Source organism: Loxodonta africana, chromosome 22 (genome assembly GCF_030014295.1).
Source record: "Loxodonta africana isolate mLoxAfr1 chromosome 22, mLoxAfr1.hap2, whole genome shotgun sequence".
Classification (NCBI taxonomy): domain Eukaryota; kingdom Metazoa; phylum Chordata; class Mammalia; order Proboscidea; family Elephantidae; genus Loxodonta; species Loxodonta africana.
The window spans coordinates 43,453,516-43,479,023 of NC_087363.1; the positions used below are offsets into that span (position 1 = coordinate 43,453,516).

Below are 25,508 nucleotides of genomic sequence, written 5' to 3' on the forward strand. Positions count from 1 at the left end.
ACCAACACTTGATAGTATCAGTCTTTTTAATTTTAGTTAAAAACTACATACATTCTAGTTGGTGTGTAGTTGTACCTTGTGGAGGTTTTAATTTGCATTTCCCTGATGACTAATGATATTGGGTACTTTTTAATGAGTTTGTTGGCCATTCGTATATTTTCATTTGTAAATTGTCTTTCAAGTCTCTTGCCCATTATTTAATTGGATTCTTTGCCTTTTTATTTTTAAATTACAGGAGTTGTTTATATATTCTGAATACAAGTTTTTTGTTACATATATGTATTGTGAAGAAATTTTTCCAATCTGTGAGTAACCTATTCATTTTCTTAAGTGTGTGTTCTTTGATGTGTAGAAGCTTTTTAAAAATTTGATGAAGTTAATTTTATCAATTTTCTTTTCTTTTATGATTGTTGCTTTCTAGATGCAATCTAAGAAATCTTTGCCTTTTGTAAGATTGTAGAGATATTCATCTTTTATGTTTTGATTTTTGGTGCATTTCAGGTTAATATTTTGCACATTGTAAATTATGAATCAGTGCATTTTTTCCATCTAGTAGCCAGGTGTTCCAGCTCTGTTTGTTGAAAAGATTACCCATTGAACTACTTGGGCACCTTTTTTGAGTCTCAATCAGCTGTATGTGTAGTTGTGTTTCTAGACTTCTTTCTGTTCCTTTGATCTGTTTCTCTTTAAGCCAGTAGAGAACTATCTTGATCATGTTAGCTTGATAGGAAATCATGTACCCCACAGAACAGATTACTAAAAATAAATGTTTGACAAAGCTTCTCATGGTAGCGGCTAACTTTTACTTAAGTCCTGCTGCCTGGTAGGCATTGCATTCTCTCCATCAGTCCTCCAGTGATCTGTCCTTAGGGAACAGTTTTCTTAAATTGGATACACTCAACCATATTCAAATTAATGTCACAATTAAGAGAATAGATTGGGGGTTGGGGAGGGGAGTAACTACTAGAGAGTAGAAAAATTCTACTTGTAAGAAGTCCTTGATCCATAGGATTTTTATAGCGGATGTTTGCATTTTTCCTTCCCCACAGTACTCTGTGTACCTGCCATGCTGAATAAACAACAGGTTCTGATGAATGTGTACCCTGGTGTTGCAGAAACAGTAGAAATCAAAGATTAAAATAAAGCACACAGTGATCAGGTTTCCTAGGGCAAAATGAAGCATAATGCTGAGGCAGTTATTCAGGTAACTCAGACCCAAATCTGTTTTCTGAAATGGAATCAATATTTATTGAACACTTAGTATGTGCCAAGCTCTATGCTAAACATTTCATGTGTTTTGTTCATTAATCTTAAAAACATCACTATGAAATACATGTATTATTATCCTGACTTTACAGGTGAGGATATTGAGACTTGGAAAAATTAAGCAACTTGCCCAAGGTCACACAGTTAGTGACAGAAACAGGACTGAAACCTCAGCTTTGTCTGACTTTGGGTAATATTACCAGCCATACTTTCACCAGAGGTATTTTTAGCTTTGGTGGTAAAATCTTCACTAGTAGAATGAAATGAGATGTTACAACAGGAATATGCAAGGATAGGGTTTTCCTTTGCCTGATGAGAAGTGCTGCTTTTGGTCAGAGAATAGCAAGAATAAAATAGTGTGGGAAGGCCAACTAGGCCAAAGCATACACAAAAGAGCTTATGCTTCTGAAAGTTTGAAATGAAATAAGGCCTAAACAGTAGAAGCCTACCAGAATCTTCCTAAACAGAGGTTGGGAAGTGCATAAATTCAGGATTGATATTTTTCCCTGTCAGTCTTTCTCATGTGTATTTAATCTATATATTAGTATCCACTCTAACCTGGACTGGCAGTGATGTCAGAGCATGGTTTAAATGCCCTCCCTTAGGGGAGCTTTAACTTTCATGTACCAGATCTCATATTTATATAGCTTCTTAAAGCATCTACCAGAATGTTCCAAACCCGAATAGCAGAGAAGCTAAAATTTACTAAAAAATTCTTTGTCATAGACTTAAAAGCTAGAGCTGTGTAAGGTTGTGTGTGATCTGACCTTGTGTATACTGAAGTGAGTGGTTTATTCTCTGGAGGAATTTTTAAAAAAAAATTTATTCTTTAAGTGAAAGTTTACAAACCAAGTCAGTCTGTCACACAAAAACATATATACCTTGCTATATACTCCTAGTTGCTCTCCCGCTAATGAGACAGCACACTCCTTCCCTCCACTCTCTATTTTTGTGTCCATTCAGCCAGCTTCTGAACCCCTCTCTGGAAGAATTTTTTGATCGGTAATATGATATATTTTGTTTCCTTCTAGTCTTTTTTTTTTTAATTTTCATTATGCTTTAAGTGACAGTTTACGAATCAGGTCAGTCTCTCATACAAAAATGTATATATACACCTTGCTAGATACTCCTAATTGCTCTCCCCCTAATAAGACAGCAGTCTCCTTCCCTCCACTCTCTATTTTCGTGTCCATTCAGCCAGCTTCTGACCTCCTCCGCCCTCTCATCTCCCCTCCAGACAGGACATGCCAACATAGTCTCGTGTGTCTACTTGATCCAAGAAGCTCATTCTTCACCAGTATTATTTTCTATCCCATAGTCCAGTCCAATCCCTGTCTGAAGAGTTGGCTTTGGGAATGGTTCCTGTCTTGGACAACAGAAGGTCTGGGGACCATGACCTCCAGGGTCCTTCTAGTCTCAGTCAGACCATTAAGTCTGGTCTTTTTATGAGAATTTGAGGTCTGCATCCCACTACTCTCGCTTCCTCAGGGGTTCTTTGTTGTGTTCCTTGTCAGGGCAGTCATCAGTTGTAGCCAGGCACCATCTAGTTCTCCTGGTCTCAAGCTGATTGTAGTCTCCGGTTTACGTGGTCCTTTCTGTCTCTTGGGCTTATGATTACCTTGTGTCTGTGGTGTTCTTCATTCTCCTTTCCTCTCTGGAGGAATTTCTAAATATCAAAAGTATATTAAAAGAAATTTTGATCTTCAAGGCATATTAATTGCTTCTGTCCATGGGGAAGAAATCTGAGAGTGATGATTTGAGTAACACAGATGGTCATGCCTAATAGTCTCTTTGTAATATCTTATTGTGAAACTGTATATTTAATTTCAGGAATGTAATTTTTAAGTAGAACATAGTAAGTACGTTACTTAAAAAAGGAACAACAGTTCTGTTGGTACTTTAGGGAGCCCTGGTGGCACAGTGGTTCAGCGCTCAACTGCTAACCCAAAGGTTGGTGGTTGGAACCCACCAGCTGCTCTATGGGAGAGAGATGTGGCAATTTGCTCCCGTAAAGATTTCAGCCTTGGAAATGCTATGGGGCAGTTCTACTCTGTCCTAAAGGGTCACTGTGAGTTGGAATTGACTCAACGGCAGTGGGTTTGGTTTTGGTTGGTATTTTAATTGTATTAGCATCCACCCTCAGTTATTCAGTGGTGACGTAGAATCGTAGCATCAGAGAATCCTGAAACTTCATTTTAGGTGAACCTCAAACCTCCCACCCTTTTTATTATTTAGGCTAGTGATTTGGTTATCACTCAGGTTAGTGACTGAGCTGAATTAGAAGGAAAGATAATGAGAACTGAGAAAACCAGGGAGCTGTACAGCCTTCCTAGTCAATGGTATTGAAGTCATGGAGGAAGAGGAGATGGCAGGCAAGTTTTCTGTGAGCTTTATTTAAACTTCCTGTACAATCACTGAGGTAGCATAACAAAAACCTCTTAGGTTTGTGTCATTAAATGTACTGCAAATATTTTCCTTTCACAAATCAGTGATTTGTGCTGGTGATTTGAAACCCCAAGGTACATTGATCACAGAATATACTAGGTTTGTTGACAGGCTTGGCCATCCTGCTTACTTAGCTGGAATATTAGGGGTGCTTTGTAACCTTCCTGTATTTAAAAAAAATTGTGCATGTGCGTGTGTATTGAGGGGGGTGTTGTCAAGAAGCTGACTTTACTATTTCTCTAGCATTGTGACCTCTGTTAGGACCCGGAGCTGCATAACCATGTCACATTTCCCTGGTTTGTGTGTTCTCAGTAGAAACGATAGTGCCCCAAAGGGCAGAAATTGGTTCTTGGGGGAAAGGGTGGCAAAAAAATCTTAATCTTTATGTATAATATGCACAAAAACATATACAGTATGTAAGCAGGTATACATTATATCTGTGGCATTAAATTTACATGGGCTGGGGAGTGATTAGGGAAAAAAAGTCTGGAAAGGCTACTTAGGGAACGATAATGAAAAAAGGTTGCGAAATACTATTCTAGCTCTGTCCAAATAAAGAAGAATGGATTATGATATCAAGGTACTACAGGGTAGAGAGAAGAGACTGAAAAAGTTAACTTAAAACAGCACCAGTTTTCTTTTCAAAGTTGGAATAGTTATCTCCAAAGTAAGGTGATAGGGGTGGCAGCGAATATAAGCACTCTTTAGTGAGTGGCTGTGTGGGTCTATCTCTTAGGATAAAAATAATACATAAAAAATAATAAAGTTGGTGAAATCTGTCTTGGATGCTTTTCCCTCCTTCCCTCCTAATGAAAACTGCTTTCAGCTAGCAGTTTAATGGAAAGATTGTTATAAGCCAGTTCACACTAAGGTGAAAATGACTGATGCTGAATTAACGTGTTACTGTTCTCAGGGGGCCACCTGCAATGTGAAGGAGTGGTCGCTGCCTAGGGACCTTGACAGGTTTAATCTGTGGTTTCCAAACCAGGGACCTGGAGGAATTATTGCAGTGGAGGTGCGAAAGCACATGCCCATCAAGGCTTGTCTGTAGACAAAATAAAGAATGCCCCCAAAATCCATGTACTCTATTTGAAAACTGCGTGCGCATGCTGCTATAGTGAATAAAACACCAGATAAAAGTATTGATGAATTTATAATAGTTCTTTATCACTATGTATTTTCCCAAGCCACAAATAACTAAAAATTTCGATACTGCAATCTGAGAATTCTTCTCCTGAAACGATCAGGGAAGCATGGTGTAAGATATATTAGGAGGTCAGTACACTAGCAGTGCTACTGGAACCCCGCACGTAGACCATTGCACGTATGACTCACATTCAGAGGGACCCTGCGTGTAACTCTGTGGTAGTCTTGGTGATTTAGGGGGAAATCTTCAAGTAAAACATTTGGTACAGAATTATATTTAATAACCGTGTTGCCTTCTTCTGTACAGGCATCATAAACAAACCTTGTTTCAAAGAGTTGTCCAAAGTGGCTGGGAATTACTCATTAGCACTTTAACTCTTCATAACTTTTGAATTCTTGCTCTTTGTTTGAGTATCAGTAGAAATATGTTTACCACTAACATTTCCAAACCTGTCGTTTCTCACCTGAGAGAGAATGGTATTTCATTCCTTTGTTTCAGCCTTTTCAGCCCTGGGGTGGTGACCCTATTTCTCAGTTGTTTAGTACAGTGCCTGGGACTTTCTGCTGCTTGGATGTCTAAACACATGCTTTTTGATATTGATGTACATATCTTTAAAACAAAGAGACAAACAAAAACACTTATTGGTAGGATTGGTAGGAATTAACTTGGTTAAGAACAAGTCACTAAAAGCCTTCATTTTTTTGTCTTAAAGAAATGAAGCATGCCCTCAGTAACAGTCTTTACCCTGCACCCCTGCACAGGTAGGCCAAAGGTACACAGCGCTTTAAGCCAGGTTGCATTATAACAAATTCCACTATTAGCACAATTCAAATTAATTAAATTATATTTTAGTTAAAAGAGGCTAAAAGCCACTTAAGGACTTGGTATCACTTGTGAATCTCATTATTCTAATGCAGTTTTTAAAACACAGTTTGATCTTCAGTTGCCATAGGAATCGTGTCATAGTCGTGACAAGACTCATGAGTGTATTCAATTTGAATCCAGGTTTTATGTTGAAGGGTTTATTTTAAGGCCTGGTGATTTATTATTATTATGTAAATTTATTAAATTTCTACAGCTTTATTGATTGAATTAATGTATAATAAACTGCAGATATTTAAAGCGCACAATTTGGTAAGTTTTGACGTATGTATGTAGCTATGAAACCTTGAGCAGAGTCAAGATAATGACCATATCCATTACCCCCAAGTTTCCTTGTGCCACTTCGTGCCCATACTACTGCCCCTACTGCCACAGGCAACCACTGTTCTACTGGTCTGCTTTCTGTCACTACAGACTAGTTTGCATTTTCTAGAATTTTATATAAATGAAACCATCCAATCTTTTATTGTCTGGCAATATTGACGATGTACATATCCTTTTAGTTCTAGTTCAGACATCATAAGAGATCTCCTAGAAGAAGAGGAAGCCTGGGAAGCATCACATAGGTGAGTTCTCATAATCAAGAAATAAATGTATACTTTGACCTGAGAGATTATAATTCTGTACGGTTGGTTTTCAAACACAAGAATATTTGTGCTGACATAAGAAAACAATCCACATACAGGTAAAGATTTCCTTATTTACTACTCGTTTCTGTATTTCTGCTTAGAAATGGGATCTTAGTGTAATGACTCTAGTTACTTATCAGAAGTTGTTTCTCTAAAGATAAATCATTCTTACTGGCAGTTAATAGTTCGGCTTTAAGTACTGGCTCAAGATATTTAGAGAATTTAACCCCTTCCTGGATGTTGCCAGTCATGAGACCGGCTTAGTGTAAGATAAATGAATATCACTCCTTCGCTCATTCCACCTATGAATCAGTCAGGGAACTAAGAATGTCGGTGGATGAAGGGGACCTATTCTAGACCCCACTGGTCAGTAAAGAGGAAAGGAACCATGCGGAAGAATATTACAGTTTCATAAATCTCCCCCTACAAGTAGTGATCTGTAATACACCAGGTCACATTGGCTGGTTTCACTATCATTTCATTGTCACACACTTCAAACGGGCCCTCAAAACTACCTAGCAACTTTAATGTTTCTGTGCTCAGTTCTTTCTTCCATTCTTTACCGTGATTATTTCCGACCTCACCTCTTTTCAATGGTTCCACCCACAGCTAAAGACCTCTTCTCTTCTTTATAGAGAAAAATAGAAGGCATCATATGGGAATCCTCATCTTCCCAATGCCAAAGACATAAATCTGCCTGTTTTTTTATATATTTTATCCTCATTCCTCTTTTTTAATAAAGGAGATGCCCCTCCTCCTATCTGAGGCTAATTCCCCCTTCCACCTCATCCTTTCCCTCTTGTCAAGAACTTAACTTTATTCTTTCTCCCCTTTCTTTCTTGTGTAGGCAGCCTCTCCCTCTCAACTCTATCTTTCTTGCAGAGTTTCTGCAATGCTCAAATCTTTCCCATCTTAAACAAATAAGAACTACCTCACTCAGGCTCCTCTGCAAGTACCATTCTATCTTTCCTTCTCTTCTTAATGTAATTCTCTACTTGTAGTTTTCATTTCCTTACCTTCCTCATCACTTTTCTGAAATAGCTTTCACTAATGTCATTGAAGACCTCAGTGTTGCTAAATCCAGAGGCATTTTTTAGGCCTCATCTTGCTTGGCTTCATAGCAGTGTTTGATACTATTGACCTCTTCACTTTTCTTGAATGTCTCACTTCCTTGGCTTCTAATAAGTTATAGTAACCTGGTTTTTATTTTGTTTCCCCAGCCGTTTCTTTTCTGCTGCTTTTTCTGGTTCATCCTTAGCCAGGCCATTGATTGTTGATGTTGGTGAAGATTAAATTTATCTCCAAGTAAATTTATATCTCCTGCCCATACCTCTCCTGAGCCCCAGAGACGTGTATTCAACTACTTGGTGTCTCCTCTTGGATATTTTTAAGATCTTTCAAAATCAGCTTATAAAAAGCGGTACACTTGATCTTATTTATTGCTCAGGCTCTCCCTCCAAATTTTAACGTAATATAAAAACGTGATCCTTTTCCAATGTTTCTTTTTAGCCATTTGCTTAAGCCAAAAAATAAGGTGTCATTCTTGGCATCTTGTTCCCCATTGCCTATATGTCTAATCCATGACCAGTCCTATGGATTTTTCTTTTTAAATATCTCTTGAGCCCATCAACTTATTTCCTCCTCTCTCATCACCATCATCCATGTTACAATCTGTCTTGATTAGACAATAGCCTCTTAATTTGTCCGTCCTTATTTTCTGACTTCTTTACAATCTCTTCTCCATACTGCAGCTAGAGTAATCCTTTCAAAATGCAAAACAGGATTCCTGTTACTTTCCCTTTGCCTCAAAAATCTTCATTGGCTTCTTGTTCCTTTTTAGGATTAAGAGAGGACTTTGTATTAGGCCTAAAAGTCATCTGGTCTCTTTGGCTAGGCTCACCTCTTATTATACTCCTATGCTCCATTCTCTCTCTGATCCATTCCTACAGACCTTTTAGTTCCTACATGCCAAGCTCCCTCCCGTCACAGGGCCTTTGAACAGGCTTATCCCTCTACTCAGGTGTTCTTCACATATTTACACCTAATCAGCCCAGGAGTTACTTCTCCTCAAGGTTTTCACTGACCGTTCTTACTAGATCAGATCCTCCTGTTATAGGCTCTTACAGCACTGTGTCCTTTTTCCAGCACACTGTCCATCTCCCCAACTGGCCTAAGTTTAACATTGTAGTCCCAGTGTCAACACAAGCTTGACCCACAGTAATTGCTTTATATATGTAATATCATTTAAATATGATAACACTATAATGTTGGTACTAGTATCATTCCTGTTGTATAGTGAGAAAACTGAGGCTTAAAGATGGAAACCTCTAGTCCGAGGCCCCATAACAATTAAGTGATGAGTGATTGAGCTGAGCTACTAACCCAGTGTCCAGAGTCAGTGCTTTTAACCGTTAAACTATACTATCTCTCCAAAGAAGGAGGGGTTTAGTCTGCGGTTGACATTTTATAGTTTCATAGCTGAATCATTGGCCCAGTGGAAGCACGGTGCATCTGGGGAACACATTGTGAGTAGGTTTATTGGGCCAATGAGATATTTGGTGATTGAAGCAGCAGCGTTTTATTAAAGTTTGAGATCTTGGCTACCTGCACTACCTCCACCTAAGTGTTAACTCTGGGTTCTATGAAAGTTACTCCTTAAAAAAAAACTTAGGTAACTACTTTTTTGCTGTACCACGAATCACCCTGTTCATTCTGAATTAAACTCAGATACTAATGGCTGTGACACACTGTAGCCCAGAATTCCTGAGTCCAAAGATTTCTTAATGATGATCTTTTAAAATCATTATTATAAGAAAGCTCTTAGAACACAAATATTGTCCCTTAATCCTCACAGGTAATGAATGTTAAAGCTGGAAGGGATGTAAGAACTCATCTAGTCCAATCCCTTCATTTTATGCAGAAGGTAGTTGAGCTCCAGAGAGGTGAAATGACTGGGTGAAGGTCCACAGCTAGTTATTAGCACTGCCAGGATCAGAAACCAGGGCTTCTGATTTCAGCTGATTATAGAACCCTTTAAACAGCCATGGATCCTGCTGTGTGTGAGCTTATACCATGATTTAGCTTCACCAGTAGAGTCAGGAAAAGCCTCGACAGCTACCTTTTTCAACAAAATGTGTTAGGTCTACAAATACCCATCTTAAGTTTATAGGCATATTTTGTGGTACCACAGTGGCATATTTAAGATCTTAGTCTTAGAATATGCTACTTCAGTTCCAACAGATTCTCCTAGTTCCACAAATGATTTAGAGGTTCCCTTTGCAACACATTGCCCCATATAAAGCAGTATTTTCATAAGCAGCCAGAAAAGAAAAAAAAGCTTGTTTTGTACAGACTGGTCTTGGGATCTTATGTCAATAAAACATATATTTGTTCATCACACCATTTTGAACTGTAAGGTATAATTATGTTGGACAGAATCAAAACAAGAAGGAAAATGATCCTGGTGTATTCATGATTCAGGGTCTGTTTCCTTATACATAAAATGTGTGGGAAAAATGCCTCAGAGAGTCTGAGTCCCTCCTCTCCACACCTGCTCCTCATCAGCTCTTCCCTATGTCAGTGAATAGTAGTAGTATAATTTATTCACAATTCAAACCTGAAACTCTCCCTTATCTCTCACATGTAGTCAGTTGCAAAGTCCTATAGATAAGTGGTTCTCAGACTTAATTATGCATCAGAATCTCTTGGAGGGCTTGTTAAAACACAAATTAGTAGGTTCCATGCTGAGAATTTTGATTCAGTAGGTTTGGGATGGAGCCTAATAATCTGCATTTTTAACAAGCTGCCAGGTGTGACTAATGCTGTTTCTAGGGACCATACTTCAGGTAGCACTACTATAGATCACCTCCCTAATATCTCTGTCCTTCTCTTTGTGCCGCTGCCTGGTACGGGCCCTTCATCCTTTTCCACAGCTTGCTAAAACAGCTGTTCAACTGTGTGTTTGCCTTTAGTCATTACCGGTTCTTTCTGCTGGTGAGATCTGTAATACACTGTGTTCTTTCCCTCATACTTTAAAGTCATTAAAGGGCTCCCCAGCATCTAAGGCTCTTTGGGTTCTGGACCCAGCCTACCTGGCTGGCTCATGGCATTTCACTCCCTCCTGTTTGTTTCTTCCAAGCTGAGCTGCTCAGCATTGCCACAATGAGTCATACTGCCTTTGCCCCTGTGCCTTTGCACACGCTGTTGCTTCTGTCTGAATTGCAATTTCCCCTTTCTTCATTGAGATAGGAATTGTCATTCCTTTCTTCACAACTTCATTCAGAAGCCACTGTCTTTGCTTCTGCCACACTCTGCACTTAACACCTGACTCCCTTTCTAGAGAATAAGTCCATTGGACTTTGAATCTCTGGCACCTAACACCGTGCCGAGGTGGCACACAGCAGATACGCAATAAGTATGTAAATGAATGAATGTGTCATTCAGTCAGTCAGTATTTAATGGATTTGAATCTACTGGCAAGTAGATTTTAGGAGTTAGTCCTATAGGATCACTATGAGTCAGAATTGACTCGAGGGCACTGGGTTACTGGGAACGCAGCTTACATGGCTTCAGGAATCTGAATGGATAAGGATTGCCACTTCAGAATCTTTTTACTCTTGATCTCATGGTGCCTTAAAAAGAAAATTTTAGAAAATAACTTTTTCTAATATTCTTATAAAACCTGAAAAGAAATAATCATTTTCTCTATTGATAATCTGCTTTTCATCTTAACCCCATGAGAAGTCACTTGCATATACTTATTAGCCTGTCATATTTTCTCATGGAGGAATATTAATAATTTGATTGTCTTTTTTTTTGTTTTAGAACTTTTTTTTTAATTGGCGTTTAACATGCATTCATGAAAGTGGACAAATCTTAGGTACATAGTCAATGAATTTTTGAAGCTAAATATACCTGGGGTTGGGGTTACTTTGGTGACCCCCAATGAACCACACCTCCTGGTATTCACACCCTTGAATCCCATATTGATTCTGGGCTTGGCCATGAGGTGTGAGAAGAAACCTGATAAGCGTTTGTACATGGGGGCTTGTCCTCTCAGAACACTCACTCCTGGAAGGCTCTTTTGGAAGCCAGCTATCCTGCTATGAGAAGCCTAACACGCTAGGCACAGGAAGAGGCCAACTGAAGGAGAACTGAGGACTCAGCCATCACCTCTAGTTGATCTCCCAGCCAAAAGTCAGCACCAACTTGCCAGCCATGTAAGTGAGCCATCTTGGAAGTGGACCTGCAGAACTAGTTACACTGTTTATTCTGAACCCTACCGAGATCTCAGAATCATGAGCAAATAAATGATTGCATTGTTTTATGCCTCTTATGTTTAAGAACGATTTGTTTTGTAGTAATAAAGAAAAAAAAAATTTTTTTTTTTTTTGTTTTGTAGTAATAGATAACCAAAAAGAAATCAAACAATGCATTGCATTGGGCAAATCTGCTGTAAAAGACATCTTTGAAGTGTTAAAATGCAAAGATGTCACCTTGAAGACTAAGGCACCCCTGACCCAAGCCATGGTGTTTTCAGTCACCTCATGTGCACATGAAAGCTGAACAATGAATAAGGAAGATTGAAGAAGAATCGATGCCTTTGAATTATGGTCATAGCGAAGAATATTGAATATACCACGGACTGCCAAAAGAACGAACAAATCTGTCTTGGAAGAAGTGCAGCCAGAATGCTCCTTAGAAGCAAGGATGACGAGATTACATCTCCCATACTTTGAACATATTATCAAGAGGGATCAGTCCCTGGAGAAGGACATCATGCTTGGTAAAGTAGAGCGTCAGTGAAAAAGAGGAAGACCGTCAACAAGATGGATTGACATAGTGGCTGCAAGAATGGGCTCAAGCATAACAATGATTGTGAGGATGGTGCAGGACCAGGCAGCGTTTCATTCTGTTGTACACAGGGTAGCTATGAGTTGAAACCGACTCGACGGCACCTAACAACAACAATAATAGATAACCAAAACAGAAATAGCATTCTCTTTTGTTTTTTAATTGCTGTGTAACAAACCACCCTAAGCCTTAGGAGCTTAAACAACAGCCATTTTGTTTGCTTATGATTTTTCAGTCTTGGCCGGGCTCAGCTGAGTGGTTCTTCTGCTGGCCTTGCTGGTGGTCATTTATATGTCTGCATTCTGCTTGCATGTTAGTAGGGGGCTATATATATTCATCTGAGATGTCTGGACTTCCATCTCTGTCCATGTAGTCTTGGAGCATCTTCTTCGTGTGGCGTCTCTACATGGTCTTTCCAGCAGGATAGTTGGATTTCCTACATGGAGGTTCAGGGTTCCTGTGCTAGTTATCAATTTATTGCCTCTCAGCGGCAAATTCATCTTTTTTGCCTGCTCTGAAAACACTGAACTGTGCCCTTTAATTATTTTTCCTTTGCTAGCTCTCATGAGTTTTATCAGTAGAGGGCACTGGAAAGGCACTGCAAGAGGAAAGGGTTTTGCCTGTTGGTTCTGGTATAGTACTCATTTTCCAGGCTCCTGCAGTGCACAGTGGCCAGCAGCTCTTGCCCTATCTGTCGCAGTGGTTCTCAGTTAGCTACAGCCATGCCCTCCCCAACCAGGTCTGGATCTGTCCTGCGGGGTTGGCCTCTTTCTTGAGTACTCTATCTCAGCCCTGCATATGGTGGCTGTTTTTATATTCTTTAGAGTTCTGCTATTTTTATATTCTTAAAGTTCTCTTTTACTAACCATTCATTTGTTACTTTTATAGTTAGCATTTCTTTATATTAAACTTCTGTGTTCAAATTATTGTGCAAGTTATTCCTCCTGATGGAACTCAGACTGATAAATCTCCCAAGAGTGCAAATATGAAAGTTGTCAGGCATCTTGAGACTTGGTCCTGAAACTAGCACTGCATCACTTTTGCTGTATTCTCTTGTTTAAGTGAGTCATGGAACTGGCCCTAAAACCTATTAGAGGGGACTACACAAAGGAATGAATACCAAGAAGTATGGTTCACTGGGGGCCACCAAAGTAACATTATCACAATACATGTGCAGCCACCACCCATATCTAGATGTAGAACATTACCAGCATTCTAGGAGCCTCCTTTATGCCTCATATCATTCAAAACCTACCCCACTAAAGGTAAGTACTGGTCTGACTTCTAGCACCATGGATTAATTTTGCCTGGTTTTAAATTTCATATAAATGGGATCATATAGTATGTGCTCTTTGGATCTTTGGAACAACATTATGTCTGTGAGATTTTTTTCATGCCCGCGTATAGCAGGAGTTTATTCTTCATTGCTTTATCTATCTATATATATATTTTTTATCTATAGCAGTGGTTCTTAAAGTGTGGGCCCTAAACCAGCAGCATTTGTATCACCTGGGAACTTGTTAGAAAGGCAAATTCTTGAGCCCTGCCCCAGACTTATTGAATCAGAAACTCTGAGGGTGGAGCCCAGCAATCTGTATTTTGATAAGCCTTTCAGATGATTCTGATGCATGCTAAAGTTTGAGAACCACTGCTCTGTAGTATCCCATTGTATGAATAAGTCACCATTTATCCATTCTGCTGTTGACAGATATATGGATTTGTTTAGAATTTTTGCCTATTATGAATAAAGATGTCAGGAATATGATTATAAATGTCATTTGGTGCATGTACACCCATTTCTGTTGAGTATATGCCTAACTGTGGTATTGCTGCGTCATATCCAGCTTTAGTAGATACTGTCAAACATTTTTCCAAAGTAGTTGTAACAATGTATACCCCTATCAGCAGTGGGAGTTCCAGTTGCTCCATATCTTCATCAACACTTGATATTCTTATTCTTTTTAATTTTAGCCATTCTGTGGGTATGTAGTGGTATCTCATTGTGATTTGAACATAATTCTCAGTTGATTAATGATGTTGTGTATATTTTTATACACACAATGTCTTTTAGCTATCTTGCTTTGTAAAGTTCCTATTCAAATCTTTTGCACCCCTCCCCCTTTTTATTAATTGGGTTACCTTTTTCCATCCCTTTATTGTTTATAGTAGTTTTTTGTGTATTCTGGATATGAGTCTTTTGTTAGATGTATACATTGCAAACATCTTCTTTCACTCTGTGACTTGCCTTTTCACTCTCTTAATGGTGTGTTTTGGACCAAAATTCTTTTTTTCTTTTTTATTGTTCTTTAGATGAAGGTTTACAGAGCAAATTAGTTTCTCATAAAACAATTAATACACATATTGTTTTGTGACATTGGTTGCCAACCCCACGACATGTCAACACCCTCGCCTTCTCGACCTTGGATTCCCCATTACCAGCTTTCCTGACCCCCGTTGCCTACTTGTCTCTACCCCTGAGCTGGTGTGCCCATTTAGTCTTGTTTTATGGGCCTGTTTAATCTTTGGCTGAAGGGTGAACCTCAGGATGACTTCAGTACTGAGTTAAAAGGGTGTCTGGGAAAAATACTTTTGGGGTTTCTCTAGTCTCTGTCAGACCAGTAAGTCTGGTCTTTTTCTGTGAGTTAGAATTTTGTTCTACATTTTTCTCCAGCTCTGTCCAGGACCCTCTATTGTGATCCCTGTCAGAAGAGTCTGTGGTGGTAGCTGGGCACCATCTAGTTGTGCTGGACTCAGCCTGGTGGAGGCTGTGGTAGTTGTGGTCTGTTAATCCTCTGGACAAATCTTTCCCTTGTGTCTTTGGTTTTGTCCATTCTTCCTTGCTGCAGATGGGGTGGGACCAGTGAAGTATCTTAGATGGCTGCTCACAAGCTTTTAAGACCCCAGATGCTACTCACCAAAGTAGGATGTAGAACATTTTCTTTATAAACTATGTTATGTTATTTGAGCTAGATGCTACCTGAGACCATGGTCCCCAGCCCTCAGTCCAGTAATTCAGCCCTTCAAGGAGTTTGGATGTGTCTGTGGAGCTTTCGTGCCATGCCTTGGTGAACAGAAATTCTTAATTATAGTGTTACGTTTAATAATCTTTTCCTTTATGGTTAGCATATTTTATGTTCTTTGTAAGAAATTTTGTTTATCCAAAGGTCATAAAAGTATTTTCCTATGTTATCTTCAGAAAGCTCTTTTATATTGAGGCTTCTAATCTGTGAATATGGTATCATAAGTGTTTGTTTATGTTCTAATTATTCGTAAAATCATTAGTTTCTAATCTTGTTTTGTAGTTTTCTGTGAGAGGTTATATACATCTTTTGTTAGATTTATTTCTGGATATTTGGTATTTTTGATGCTATTGAGAATGGTATTCTATTTTACTGTTTTCTGATTGCTTGTTGCTAGTGTATATAACTAAAATTGATTTTTTACATTGACCCTGTATTCAGCAATTTTGATAAATTTGCTCAATTCTAATAATTCATAGTTTTGTTTTGTTTTTAACATATGTAGCCATGTCATCTCCTTCTAATACCTTTTATATCTTCTTTACTGCTTAATTGTGTTGGTAAGGACCTCTAGTTAAATGTTGAATAGAAGTGGTAATAAAAACATCCTTTTCTTTTCTCATTCCCAGTCTTAGAGAACATTCAATATTTTACCATCTATTCCTAGTTTTTAGCATGAGCGGGTATTGAATTTTTTTAAGTTTTTATGCATCTATTGAGATGAACATGTGACTTTTCTCCTTTATTATGCCACTGTGGTGAATTATACTGATTGGTTTTTCCAATGTTAAATCAATATTGCATTCCTGAAATAAACCTAATTTAGTGATGATTATTTGTCTTTTTTATGTATTGCTAGATTTGGTTCCTTAATATTTTGGTTTTTTGTTATTATGCTTATGAGAGAAATAGGCTTACAACATTTCTTCCATGTTGTGCCTGTCAAGTTTTGGTATCAAGGTTATGCACTGGTATTCTGTATGGGTCCTTTGCCCCATACAGAGCCAGAAGCCAAATAAATAATTATATATGAATGGAGCATGAAGACCTGCTGAGTGAAATAAGTCAAACACAAAAGGACAAATATTGTATGACCTCACTTATATAAAAAGATAAGAAAAGGCAAATGTATAAAGACCAAGGTTTATTAGTGGTTGCCAGGAGCAAGAGGGAAGGGGGAAAGAGGAAGTTATTACTTATGGAATACTGAGTTTCAGTTTACAGTGATGAAAAAATCACATTGATTAAGGATAGGGTTGCACAATCTATTAGTGTAGGTGCTGTCAGTAAGTTGTGTTACCTGTAAAAAGTTAAATTGGCAAAAGTTGTGTGATAGACATATTTACAATGACAAAAAAAAAAAAAAAAAGAGTAGGTGCTGAGGCTGCTTAGGTACAGCCAAATACCTCATGGAATTTGGTTCATGGGTTATCACAGTTTATTGGCCTAATAACATGTTTAGTACTTCTCTTGTACTTCCTAATTCATTGCATAGTGCCTGGAGTCTTAAAAGCTTGCAAGTGGCCATCCAAGGCATAATAATTGGTCTCTATTTGTCTAGAACAAGAGGAAGAAGGAGAGTCAGGACTAGGAAGAAGAAATGAAATGTGTGACTAATTGCCTCCATGATTAGCTGCCTCCTTTACCGTGAGACCAGAACTGGATGGTGCCCAGCTACCATTACTGAAAATTTTGATCAAAGATTCCATAGAAGCATCCTGATCAAAAGGGTGAAAATGCAGAATAGAATTTCAAATTCTCATGGACTCCACAGACTGGAGCTATTGCCCTGAGATAATCTTTAGACCTTAAACCAAAAATATCCCTTGAAGTTTTCTTAAAACCAAACAATGGCTTAGCTTTACTAGTAAAAAGTGCCTGCCTTGACCATTATGTTCTTTTAAGAACTATCTATATGGGATCAAATTGACAACAGCAACTCTAAAGGTTAGATAGGAACCTTAGGGGACAGTGTGTTTATGTTAATGAGAGAGGAACAGCTCAGAGAAGGAAGGTGAGAATGGTTGCACAACTCGAAGAATGTAGTCAGTGTATGAATTGTACATGTAGAAACTGTTGAATTGGTGTTTGTTTTGCTGTATAAATTCTCAGCAACAATAACAAACTTTTAAAAAGTTAATTGTAATCCCCCAGGGCCCAGACCAAACCCCCCTGCTGTCACATTGATTCTAACTCATAGCAACCCTATAGAATAGAGTAGAACTGCCCCATAGGGTTTCCAAGGCTATAAATCTTTACAGAAGCAGACTGCCACATCTTTCTCCTGCGGAGTGGCTGGTGGGTTCAGACTGCCAACCTTTGGTTGGTAGCCAAGTGCTCTAGCCACTGCACACCAGGGCTCTTTATCCCTAGGGCAACCACTAAGAAAATAAATTCTGAAAATATAGTAAAAGAAAAGACAAAGAAAGTAAAATGGTACACTAGAAAATAACTATTAACACAAAAGAAGACAGTAATGGAGGAATAAAGGAGCAACAACAACAACAAAAAATAAGACTTATAGAAAACAAACAGCAAATAGCATGTGTAATTCTAATTTATCAGTAATTACATTAAGTATAAATGGATTAAACACTCTAATTAAAATGCACAGATTGACAGAATGGAGAAAATACATGGTCCAACTATATGCTATTTACAAGAGACACATTTGAGATTCAAAGACACAAATAAGTTGAAAGCAAAAGGATATAAAAAGGTAGACCATGCAAGCAGTAACTAAAACAGAGCTGATGTAGCTGTACTTATATCAGTCAAAATAAACATTAAGACAAAAATTGTTACACTGAGAAAGAGAATGTTTTATGATAAGAGTAAATCCCTCAAGAAGACATAACAATTATAAATATATGTGTACCTAACAACAGAGCCCCAAAATACATGAAACAAAAATAGAAAGAATAAAAAAAAACCTTGAAAATTAGAGTAAGATGAGAATAAAGGTGGGAAAGGAAAGCACATAGTTTTTCAAGGAAAAAAGTCCACTAAAGGATTATTGTGGGTGGGCCTAACCTCACCTTGTTTACAGTTCTTGGTGGGTGGAGAGCCAAGTAGGCTAAAGACAGAGTGTGCCTGTGGGCTTACCTCTAGACAGTGATCTTTTTCATCAGTGGCCTGGCCTGTAATGGTGAGTGGGAGGGAGTTCCTTAAGAGAATAAAATCTGGAAAGCTTCCTGACTTCGCAAGTCCCAGGCACATTCTATAGACTCTATCCATGTTCCTTTAAAAATGTACCGAGAACGAAATTTAGTAAGTACTACAATGCAGAATATACTAGGGCTATCACAAATATGGAAACCCTGGTGGTGTAGTGGTTAAGTGCTATGAGTGCTAACCAAAAGGTCAGCAGTTCAAATCCACCAGGTGCTCCTTGGAAACTCTATGGTGCAGTTCTATTTTCTATCACTTAGTTGACTTTTCAGAATGTTAAGTTTGTTTTTTACTATTGACAGCCATCTCTCACTTTCTGTTCTTTTGAAGTCAGTACCTCTGTGCTGCCATTAAACCATGTTTTCCTATTCTGAATTTGGGAAATAGTTTCTGGAATCAAATACAGGTCCTTACATTTATTATCTTGTCTATGATTCATCTTATGCCTCCAGCTCGTACAGAAAGTTTTGGAAACCAATTCTCTCATGTGGCATACTGGTTCTCCTTTCTGGTTTAATACTGCCTACCAAAGAGTGTTCTTTCATCTGGCAACAAAAGCAGAGAGACCCATCCCTCTTAAGAGGCCTTTATCCAGAGACAGAAATAGTTTTATCCCAAGAAAGGCTGCATGTTGGCTGATATTTTTTCTTTCTTTTATGCCCTTATTTTTTAAGTAGTAGATACTAATGAAATTACCAAAATTATTTCTGAGTATTTGAGAAGACAAATGTCAGGCATTCACCTCATATCTATCAAATTCCTAATATGTGCTGTTTTACCTAAGTAGGTACTTTCATATTCATTTTATTGTTGAATCCCTGTGATAACTAGGTAGATAAAGAATTATAATCATTTTGTTTTATCAGAAATTCAAGCCCAGAAGGGTGGCGAATTCTCTAGAATCTCACGTCTGATTCATTGCTGTAGCTCAAACTTGTGTCTCCTAAGCCCAAGTCCAGTACTTTTCCCACTGTGCCATACCTGTCAATTAGTGCTACACAGCTATACTCAAATGTTCTGTCTGGATTGAGTTCTTCATCAATTTACAACCTGTAATAAAGAGTCTGGTTTCTTTTTGTTGTTGTTGTTTGACTGCTGATAGCTTTTAAGCCTCACCTCCCTCTTCCTTTTCCACCCCCACATCTGGGCAATCTGCTAAGAAAGCCCAGGTGCTCCTTCCTTTGGCACTTGCAGGATGTTCAGGCCACACAAAACTCTGCCCATGTGTGGGAACCCTCCTCCTGACCACCATAAAAACCCTAAACAAGTCTCCTTTTCTTGGGTCTCAAGCCATCTTTGGACCAGCTTAGAAAGTCTGCCCTGTTCTCCCCAGAAAGCCTCACTATGTGAGTAATAAACCTTTTCATACCCTCTTGGCATGTGTATGCTGTCACTGTTCTCCATATCCAAACCATATTTTGGGTAGGAGTTCCATCCTGTCTTTGCGGGGTGGCCAAAGCACACCCTGACTCATTAAAAAAAAAAAAAAAAATTAGCTGTATTTTATTGCTATATTATGTTTTTGCAATAAAGTGTTGTCAGTATGCTTCATCAAGCAAACTTACCTTATGTGTAATGTAACTTGTATTGCAGTTTGCTTTAAAAAGGAAAACAAATTTCCTTTGTGACCTTGGATAGAACAACAGATATTCCATTTAAGGCTATCATACTATTATAGATGAAAAAAAAAAAAGTTTAAGTTTTCATTGACTCATAAAGGCAAGTATTTAACAGTTACAGAGGGAAAAATAAAATTAAAGAGTGCAAACATAATAAGTGTATTATATGATATCTTCCTAGAACTATGATAGATGTTTATTTTTATATCAGGTATGATCAGTAAAGAAGCCTTGGTGGCACAGTGGTTAAAGAGCTCAGCTGCTAACCGAAAGGTTGGCAGTTCAAACCTACTAGCAGTTCCTCGGGAAAAAGATTTGACAGTTGGCTTCTGTAAGGATTTACAGCCTTAGAAATCCTTTGGGACAGTTCTGCTTTGTCCTGTGGGGTTGCTATGAGTTGGAATCGACTCAGTGGCAGTGGTTTTGGGGTTTATGATCAGTAAAAATCACCCATTTTAGGTCTTCAAGTCTACAAAGTTTTTGTTTGTTTTAAGCTCCCCGCTGCCCCCTCCTCCCAGCCCTGGTACCACTAATCTTTTGTCTTGATGGATTTACACATTCTAGATATTTTATATAAGTAGGATCATACAATATTTGGCCTTTTGTGTCTGGCTTATTTCACTTGACAGTGTTTGCAAAGTTCATCCGTGTGGCAGCGTATATCAACTGCATTTCTCTTTATAGACGAATAATAAATGCTCCATTGTATGTATATTCCACACTTCGTTAATTCATTCGTCTGTTGATGGGATTTGGATTGTTTCCACCTTTTGATTATAGTGAATAATGCTGCAACAAACATTGGCGTACATGTGTCTGTCTGATTCATTGCTTTCAGTTCTTTTGGGTATATAGCTAGGAGTGGAATTGCTGTGTCGTATGGTAGTTCTAAGAAACTGCCACATTATTTTCCACAGCCACTGCACCATTTTACATTCTCACCAGCAATGCACAAGAGTTCTGGCTACAACTATGGCTGTGAATAATAAACTGTCCTTCCCCTCTACCTAGGAGTCCTGTGTCCTCTGCCGGTATCTATGAAGTTGTGGCAGGCTAAACTCTTTAGCGTGCACATAGGGCAAAATCTCAGACTTTACGGTTTTTGATATATTTATGTTGGGCTTACTTATAGACAGCATATAGTTGTGTCTTTCTTTGTTATTCAATTCATGATCATTGGTATGTTTGAGCTCATACTTAAGAGCTCATTAAAATTTTAGTGGATTTTTTTTCTAACCAGGGTATATGGCAGCTACCTCTTTCTCCCATGCCCTGCCAAAAGTGGGAGAATTTGTGTGCCCATCTCTCCTTGAAGGGGCTTATCTTTCTCTGGAATTTTGTTTTCTAAGGTTGCCCTACAGCCTCAGCTCTCTAACAGGCTCAAGAAAAGTTTCAACTTTGCTAGATTATCCAGAGCTTTTCTTGTTTCTATGGTGGGAACAATGTTTTGTTCTGTTTTGCTTTGTTTTACTTTACAGCTTACTGCATACTAAGAAGTGTAAAACTTTGCAAGAATTTGATTCAGAAGAAAGAAATGAAGTTCTGCCTCTCTCTCGTACTAACTGTCCCTCCTTGCTAATTCACTGTTTTTTCACTTATAAAGTTGGAATAATAGTGAGAATAGATTTGTCAATGGAGCAGAGAGCTGTTTGGGGGTTTAAATCATGCCTGTGAAAGCACTTGTAAACAAGAGACTGCTGTAGAATAATGATCATCACTTTCTAAGATGCCTTTTTCTCTTTTCAGAAGCCATCTTCCAGATACGGAAATAAGTCCAAGAGAGACCTGTCGCAAAAGAGCCGCTGAAAATGCAGAGATTGAACCAAGAAATAAGCATAATAGGAATTAGTGTGGGCTTTTGCTGACTTCCAATGCAGTGATTGAAATATGGTACTTTTTGTTGCCATATAGATTTCATGTTTTAAAATACCTAAAAGAAGATGTTAAATTCTAAATATTATGGTTAACTGACTTTCATTCTTTCCTTGTTGCCTTTCCAGAAATTTTTTTTTTCTTTAACAAAACGCCTTCTCTTGGTCAGTTACCTCCTACCTCTAAAATATCTCCCCCTGAAAATATTCACGTCCACATGTTCACCCACTTTGCAAATTTGATGGCCTCTTTGGTAAAGGGGTTTTGTTTTGTTTGTTTTCAAATTTAAGAATGTCTTTAAGAATGTTTTTCTCTTCCGTGGAGAAACCAACTTCAAAACAGGATTGTTTTCAACCTCTCTACCACAAGGAGCAGCGGAGGATTTAAACATTTCTTTATTTTTGGAAAGGTTGAATGTCATAATGCAAACCCTTGGTGTGTGTAAGCACCCAGTTAATGATTGTTGTTGCCCAAGTTTAATGTAGTAGCTGGTCAGACATGTGCTTACACATTACTTGGGTAGGTTGTCAACATTGTAATTTAAAGAAGTCATAAACAGCAACTTTGAAACATTGAGCATATTCTTCTGAAATAGTACTTAGAAATTATTACTATTAGGTTTTTTTGCCACTTGGATGGATAGAATGTTTTATTACTTTGCACCCTAGCTATTAAACAAAAAGTATGCAATAAATGGATTTTTTAAGTGAATAGACTCTATATCACTTTAAAATAATGTCTTTGAAACAATATCCTGTGAATAGTTGAATATATGCTACATATCATTGGAAGGGGTTGGTCAGAAATTGTTATCTGTCTGCAATATGTCCAGGAGGGTCCATTTCCTTCCAGAGTTCATAATGCCTCTCTCGCATTTCAGAGCCAGCCCTCCCTGCCCCCAACCCAAACACCTCAGCTTTCCAATAACATGACAGCAGATGCCGACAGTGTTAAGAGAACACAGTTATGAATGTGCCAGGCACATTCATGACTTCCTCTTTCCAAAGAGTGTCTCCATTGACTCTGGCTTTTCATTATGCTTTGGGATTTGTAGATAACGTGTAGTCTCATTGAGGCTGAGGGTTCAGTGTTTTCACACTTAAATGGTCATTTGTTTTCTTTAAGAGTTTTCTGAGCTTTAAATGGTTCCATAAGAATTTGTCATAGTCATTTCGTCTACTAAAAATCATGAGTGATGCATTAAGGAGACTAAAAGCAGCACCACCCACTGAATCCATCAAAGGATCTGATGTGAGGTAAGTGAGCAATATCAAACGAAGTAGGGTTTAACGTTGATGTGGTATTTGCGTCACTGAGTTGCCAGAAATTATCCTAAAATGAAGCTGCTTGTCTCATTAAAAATTACACAGTCTGCTGTAAAATAAACTGGAAGTAATCACCACTTTAACTATAGCAAAAGTAATTTGCAAGGGGACATTGGCAATGTGTGGAGACATTTTTAGCTGCCACCACTGGACAGGGGGAGGCAGGCGTTGTTCCTGTATCAGCAGGTAGAGGCCAGGGTTGTTGCTGAATACACTGCAATGCGTAGAGCAGCCTTCACAACAAACAACTATCCAGCCCAAAATGTCAGGCTGTCAAAGTTGAAAAATCCGCGGTCTAAAAGAACTCACAAGTCTACTTGAAAAATAGACCTAAAGGGCATTTATTGAGCAATTGCTCTGTGCTAAGCTCTGTATGAAGATCAAAGAGTACAGCCTTCAGTGTGGATTACACCTCAACATAAAGAAAACAAAAATCCTCACAACTGAACCAATACGCAATATCATGATAAACAGAGAAAATATTGAAGTTGTCGATGATATCATTTTACTTGGATTCACAATCAATGCCCATGGAGGCAGCAGTCAAGAAATCAAATGATGTAGTGCATTGGGCAAATCTACTGCAAAAGACCTCTTTAAAGTGTTAAAAAGCAAAGATGTCACTTTGAGGAATGACGTGCACTTGACCCAAAACCAAAAAACCAAATCCTTTGCCGACCAGTCAATTCCAACTCATAGTGACCCAATAGGACAGAGTAAAACTGCCCCATAGGGTTTCCAAGGAGCACCTGGTGGATTCGAACTGCCAGCCTTTTGGTTAGCAGCCGTAGCTTGCCACAGCTCCTAACCACTGTGCCACCAAGGGTCCTGATCCAGACTATGGTATTTTCAATCACCTCATAGGCATGCAAAAGCTGAACAATGCATAAGGAAGACCGAAGAAGAACTGATGACTTTGAATTATGATGTTGGAGAAGAATACTGAATATGCCACAAACTGCCAGAAGAACCAACAAATTTGTCTTGGAAGAAGTATAGCCAGAATGTTCCTTAGAAGCGAGAATGGTGAGACTTTGTCTTAAGTACTTTGGACGTGTTGTCAGGAGGAACCAGTCCCTGGAGAAGGACATCATCATGCCTGGTAAAGCAGAGGGTAAGCAAAAAAGAGGAAGACCCTCAGTGAGATGGACTGAAACAGTGACTGCAGCAGTGGGTTCAAACATAGCAATGATTGTGAGGATAGTACAGGACTGGGCAATGTTTCATTCTTTTGTACCTAGTGCTTTGAGTCAGAACCAACTCGATGACACGTAACAACAACAAGCTCTATATGTTAGATTGCTGGTGGTGCAAATAGTTTTCACTTAGCTACCAACCAAAAGGTTGGCGGTTTGAACCCACCCAGTAGCACACAGAAGAAAGGCCTGGTGATCTACTGTTGTAAAGATTATAGCCAAGACAACCCTATGGAGCTCAGTTCTGTAACACCTGGAGTCACCATGAGCCAGAATCGACTCATCCACAACAAGTTTGGTTTTGGTTTTGAAGCTCTGTACGATAGCACTTAGCATGCATTTAATATTCATACACTGAAAAAGAGTTATTTTTAATCTCCATTTGAGGTGTATGTTAGACCCAGGATTGAAATCCATATGCTTCTGATTCTAAAATTCACCTTTTAGTGAAAATGCAATGTTCAACAACCTTATAGTCGTTCACTGGTTATTAATTCTCTTTTTCTCCTCACTCATCGGGGATATAAGAACCCTCAGCAATTACACCCCTCACAATGGCAGTGATTCTTACTGTTGGGGTAGGTTCAGGTGCGTAATTTAGAAAAGGACATCCAGATGGTTCTGTCAGGTTACCCTTTCCTCCTCTAAATCCTTCTCTCTTTTTCCTACCCTCATTGAGAATCACTGGCCTAGTTGAAGAAATAATTCCTACACACAAGACAACGTGAGTCCTAAAGGGCAGTCAGTATACCTTTAAAGACTACATTGTGCTAAAGATTCACGTGTCTTGATGGGGATAGACCAAAGAGTAAGAAAAGGCTTTGTAGAGGTGTTTTTTTTTTTTTTTTTTTCTGTGTGGCCTTTGACCCTGTAGAATGCAAAGCAGACAACTGTACCTACTACTACACTAATGTAGTTACTGTGTTTGAACACTAAACGGGGCTCTGAGATTCCCTTGAACTACGGAAAAGGCAGAAACGATAGATTACAAAATTCTTATCATCTGATAAAACGGCGATTTTTCAAATGAGACATACTTTCTCCTGTTATGTATTTTTTATTCTGAAAGTAATTATGAACTTT

General features: G+C 38.5%; 1 protein-coding gene across 1 annotated transcript in view; it reads left to right on the plus strand.

Annotated features, from left to right (window-relative positions):
* The window catches only part of RAD18 (RAD18 E3 ubiquitin protein ligase), a 134,584-nt gene extending 111,969 nt beyond the window's left edge, over positions 1 to 22,615 (plus strand). The window contains exons 12-13 of the mRNA XM_010590024.3: positions 6,244 to 6,306; positions 21,779 to 22,615. Coding sequence (XP_010588326.2) covers positions 6,244 to 6,306; positions 21,779 to 21,881 — 166 coding nt within the window. The 3' untranslated portion in view covers positions 21,882 to 22,615. The remainder of the gene's footprint in view (positions 1 to 6,243; positions 6,307 to 21,778) is intronic.
* The last annotated feature ends 2,893 nt before the right edge of the window (positions 22,616 to 25,508 follow it).